The sequence below is a fragment of the Penaeus vannamei genome, chromosome 15, assembly GCF_042767895.1.
Source record: "Penaeus vannamei isolate JL-2024 chromosome 15, ASM4276789v1, whole genome shotgun sequence".
Classification (NCBI taxonomy): Eukaryota; Metazoa; Arthropoda; class Malacostraca; order Decapoda; family Penaeidae; genus Penaeus; species Penaeus vannamei.
In genome coordinates, this window is record NC_091563.1 from 953,652 (window position 1) to 958,651 (window position 5,000).

The window sequence follows — 5,000 nt, forward strand, 5'->3', positions numbered from 1 at the left end:
AGGGCCTGAACTCTATACAGGGACAATGCATATGAGATCCTGGTTGCTAGGTTATTTGGTATTTGTTTACAAATTTTATCCATTTGAAGTTCCAGATTAAATTCTTTGTGCTCTGCAGATTCTTTTTGATGATTTTTATTTGTGGATGTATGCTTTAATACTTCTCAATTTTCTGTATTGGATTTTATTTCTTCCTTTTATTGATGCAGTTGCATTTCATCTCATTCCTATAGCTGATGTGATATTTATGTCTTCTTGTTTTCTAAATGTAAACTACAGATTATTTTAATGACATGATGGCATATCTTTGTCACAGGCTTGGTGTGATTGGTTGCTGTACCACAGTGCTATTTGGAACCCACCTCCTGCCGCCCGCGAGTACTCCACTTCGTAAGTACAAACATTTTCCCACTTTGAAAATTTATATATCCTTGTAATGAAAAAGAGTCACAGATAAGAGAAAGAGTGAGTGGAATTGGAAGTGAGTGAGAAAGGATGAATGTCAGGGTGAGGGTGAGGATCAATCTATCTGTCTTTCTATTTGTCTGTCTGTCTTTGTGTTGATTCAGCCACTAATCTTTTGATTATCTTTCCCTTTTTTGTCAGAGGGGTGAACTGTGATCCCTGGTCCAGTGTGGCAGAATTAGCAACCATTTTACGTGGATTTGGGCCACCCGATGTCCCTCTGACAGATGCGGTCTCGGCTGATGCTGTGCCAGTGAAGCTAATGGAAGACAGTTTTCTTAGGGGTTATGAGCCGTTGTTGCCTGCCCACCGCACTCTGTCCTACTCTCCATCCCATATTCACTCGGTAAGTTATTTACTTTCAGGAATATGTGGGAGTTTTGGGAGCTAATGATGTGAATGATTATTTTTGATTTAACCAATGTTAAAATATTGATTTAATTCTATATTTGTTAGAGATTATATTATGCTTATTGTTTTTTTCTTGATATTTGGCAAAATATAAACATGCCTCCAAGAACAACTGACAAATGGAGACAGAGAGATAATGTGACTTAATGAATTAGAATTTATTTTGAAAGATTTGGATGCTGTGACTGGAAGAAAAGATCCTGACATCCTATGAAAATTGCTATTTCTCTTGTCTTAGGGTCGAGCCTGTGACTGGGTGCGTGTATTGAGACTTCAGACGTGTTTATGTCAATTCTTGTGTGGAGTGGATCCACCAGTCTTGCGGCTACAAAAGACAGACCAGGGAGACGTACTGGTATCTGTGGTAGATACGTCCCCTCCAGACACTCCGACGGCATCAAGGGTATGTTGCTTTAGTTCAGGGATTGCTTGTGCCGTCTTTTATTCTTAATTTATTAGCTTAAAAAGGGATAGTATAAGATAATACAATACTTGATTCTCTATTACTTATATATTTTTTAAGATATTAGATGGTATATGAATTGTCCTTCAAGGTGGAATTCCACTGGTAGTGTTTTGGAAATCTGTGGCATGTGATAAAATTGCACAGGTCAGTTGTATTCAAAACTGTACAAAACAAGGCAACATGAGGCATTGGGATGATGCGGCTATAGTAAATGACAACATGTTTCCTGTGTAAATTGATGCATGTGACTTGATATAGCCTCTAGCTATGTTGCAATGCATTTACAACAACAGTGATGGCGTCCTAATGTGCATTGACTACTAATTAAGGTTTGAAGAAATCAGTGGAAACAGTTTTAGGATACTCAGCTTAAAAATTGCCATATAACTTGTTATGTGAAGTAGGAAGGAGCTTGATATGTGAAGCAACAATGTAGGTGCATCATGTCTCTTTGTTAAAAGGTACAGTTAGCACACGTAGGCCTGACAGGTTGCAAGCTGTGTGTTCCTTTTGTTGTCCCATTGGAATCAGTATGTACAAGTTAAATTTCATTAATCAACTGTAGATTGCTCAGAATATTCCCTTTTCAACAGCTCTCTCTAAGCACATCAGATGTAGAGATTGAGGACTCCTTCAGTGACAGTGAGCCCTCAGACATTGAAGAAGATGTTGAGGCAGAGACCGGTTTGGATGATGACGCACCCCTTGCCTCCACGGTGAAGCTGCTCAGCATGAGGAAGAAGATGCTGGAGAAGAAACAGAGACAGCAACGGAAATTGCAGGTGAGGAGTGGGCCACTGTGTACGTGTGTTTGTGTCTGGGTATCAAATCGACTTGTCTTATTTCTTTTTTTCTTGTTTTGTTTTCTTGCCCTCTACTCTCCTCCCCCTCCTTTTTCCCTGGCTTTAACTTTATGAGAAAATCTTTTTTTTTAAATCTTTTGACTGTACTAACCAACTGTGTAATGTTATTTCTCCAGACCCTTTTGGAAGGCTCAGTCACTTTGGAGATGGAAGTTCGACCAAGATTCCTTGTGCCCGACACCAACTGCTTTATCGAACATTTGGACCTGATAAAGGCTCTTGTTAACAGTACTCCATACACTGTCATGGTGCCTCTTGTCGGTAAGGGAACTGGCCAGCGTTTTGCATACTGTAAACTTATATTCATATTGTATTGTACTCTGAGCAGCGGGATTTTATTGATTTGACATACTTTATGGTTTAGTTTGTTGTTAGTAATATTGTTCATGTGATATATTTTGTGTAACACTGTTTCAATTTAGAATTGCATTTTGATATGTAATACCCTGCATAAGCAATGTGTAGGGTGTTGATGTTTACATGTTCTTTTGGATTCTAATGCTCTTGTGTTTTGGAGATCCATTGTGGGTAAATGTTTTGTTATGTTTCGGGGGGGCAAATTGAGAATGGCTCTAAGGCACCTTGTGATGTTAGTCAGATTGACAATGGAGGAAGATAGAAAACTGTTTTCAGAAATGACCAGTTACTGTCTACCTAATAATAATAACATAGTTTTTGTTTAATCAGATAGGATTATTATGTATCTTTTAAAAGTTTCAGGAATAACTTGTGTTTGGAAAGTTATTAGTTCATAATATCTTTATTCAGACTCTATACTCGTAGGAGGGAGACCAGCTCATTATGAGCTTTACACTCAATATAATAAAAGTGTTATAACATTATGGGGGGAAAGGTATTTTTTTGTTTTTTACTAAACAAATAAAAAATAACCAACAGCAATGAAATAGGAATGAAGTAGTAGGGAGGTGGCAGGTGAACTCTGGGAACGAGTGCAACAGTTCAAAACATGTTTACTGGCACAGAGGGACTTTGCAACTGCTGTGCATGGTTGGGTCACCTTCCTTTTCCAATTCTCCTTTTATCCTTTTACATCCTGCACTGCTAGCACTTTCAATTTGATGTAGACACATGACTGCTTTTCATCACTCTCTGAAGCCAGTACCCTGTAGAGACTGTGGATCTATGCCCTTGAAAGCTTGCTCTCCTACTGGTCATAGAAGAGAGTGGTACCAGCTATGTGTCTGATTTAAAACTAAACCTTATTGGTGACTACTGTGATAAGTAAACTAATGATATTGACAATCACTATCATTCATCACCAAATAGAAGTATAACCCATAGAGTAGTAAAGAAATACCACACTATCTTTCAATTAACCATGGCTCGACACCCATCGTCAGTTCCAAAACTCGTATCAATACAGTGTTGACACCTTTCTCATCACAGTACTGAATGAGCTAGATGGCCTGTCCAGAGATGCGGCTGTGGCCAAATACGGATCTATTGGCCATGCTGTCCGGGTGAAGGAGGGAGCAGCAGCAGCCCTTCACTATCTCAGAGACACCAAGCCCCATTCCCTGAAGTGTGTGACGTCACAGGGCTCCGTACTCTCATCTACAAGCTTCACAGCAGAGATTGACATGCCAGTGAGTTGGAATTGTGTTTACTAATTAAGAAATATGATTTATTTTATTAACTGCTCCATTACTAGATAATCAGTGCTATGACCACTATCATTATTGTTAAGATTATTGTTACTGTCATACTACTATTGATAACAGTAATGATAGTACTAAAAGTAGAAAGTTTTATATCAAAAATTTAAGGAAAAGGGTAAGCATAAAAAAAGATTGTAATGCAAAACAATAGTAGATTGTGCATATGTGCATACTGCACTTTCATCAGTGGGTTAATTCTAACTTTGAAGTGCTCTCTCAACTAAGAAATTAGAGGAGGTTGGTTTCATGATTTTTATTGTTAGAAGGTTTTATTTCATTGAAAACAGATATATATCAGTTATGGAGAATGGATCTCTTCTGGTGCACCAGATTTTGTGTATTAATCAGATGACACTGTGACCTTGGCATAATAATGAACTAAATTCATGCCATTCTAATTTTCACTTATTTACTTGCTTGCCTTCCAAAGGATGCCACGAATGATGACAAGATTCTGTCATGTTGTGTTCATTTCTGCAGTGATTCCACCCAACGTCGGCCTATTAAAGGTGAGTACTGTTGGGTATTGTACTGTTATGTAATCCTTCCCTTTGCATATACTCTTTTGAGTTTAGTTGTTTGTTTAAGGTTATTATTTTATTTAGGTTTAGGATAATTGGGCTATATGTCTTGCCTATTTTATACATTTTCTAAGTGGATAAACAATGTTAATGCTACCATGATGTTCTCAGCCTGTATTTTGTTTGTTTATTTTTAAAATTTATTTGTAATTTTTATATATTGTTTTTTTTTTGAGTCCACACGTTTTCGCCTATACAAATACATAATACCATAATAGAATTTCCTTACTGATGTGAGCCCCTTTCAGCTGGAGTGCGACGCCTATACCGAGAGGTGGTGCTTCTGACTGAGGATCGTAACCTTAGGGTAAAGGCCCATGCCCGCGATGTGCCTGTGCGAGACCTCTTGGACTTTGCTCAGTGGGCAGGGGTGAGGTGAGGTCAAGGAAGTGAAGGTCCTGCGTACGCATGTAAAAACGTTCTGGTCAGAGGATACTGCTCAGCCACTGTTCTGGGTGAGTTCTGGTCTTCAAGAGGTACATGTATTGCAAAAAACAGGCTTTACAAGTTATACCTTTATTTTAAGTTTGTTGTG

At 38.3% G+C, this 5,000-nt stretch overlaps 1 protein-coding gene across 1 annotated transcript in view; it reads left to right on the plus strand.

Annotated features, from left to right (window-relative positions):
* The window catches only part of LOC113807186 (telomerase-binding protein EST1A), an 18,352-nt gene that overhangs the window by 12,218 nt on the left and 1,134 nt on the right, over positions 1-5,000 (plus strand). Inside the window, exons 8-15 of the mRNA XM_027358402.2 lie at positions 317-390; positions 607-811; positions 1,115-1,279; positions 1,936-2,124; positions 2,322-2,466; positions 3,613-3,812; positions 4,315-4,393; positions 4,714-4,920. Of these exons, the coding sequence (XP_027214203.2) occupies positions 317-390; positions 607-811; positions 1,115-1,279; positions 1,936-2,124; positions 2,322-2,466; positions 3,613-3,812; positions 4,315-4,393; positions 4,714-4,844 (1,188 nt within the window). The 3' untranslated portion in view covers positions 4,845-4,920. The remainder of the gene's footprint in view (positions 1-316; positions 391-606; positions 812-1,114; positions 1,280-1,935; positions 2,125-2,321; positions 2,467-3,612; positions 3,813-4,314; positions 4,394-4,713; positions 4,921-5,000) is intronic.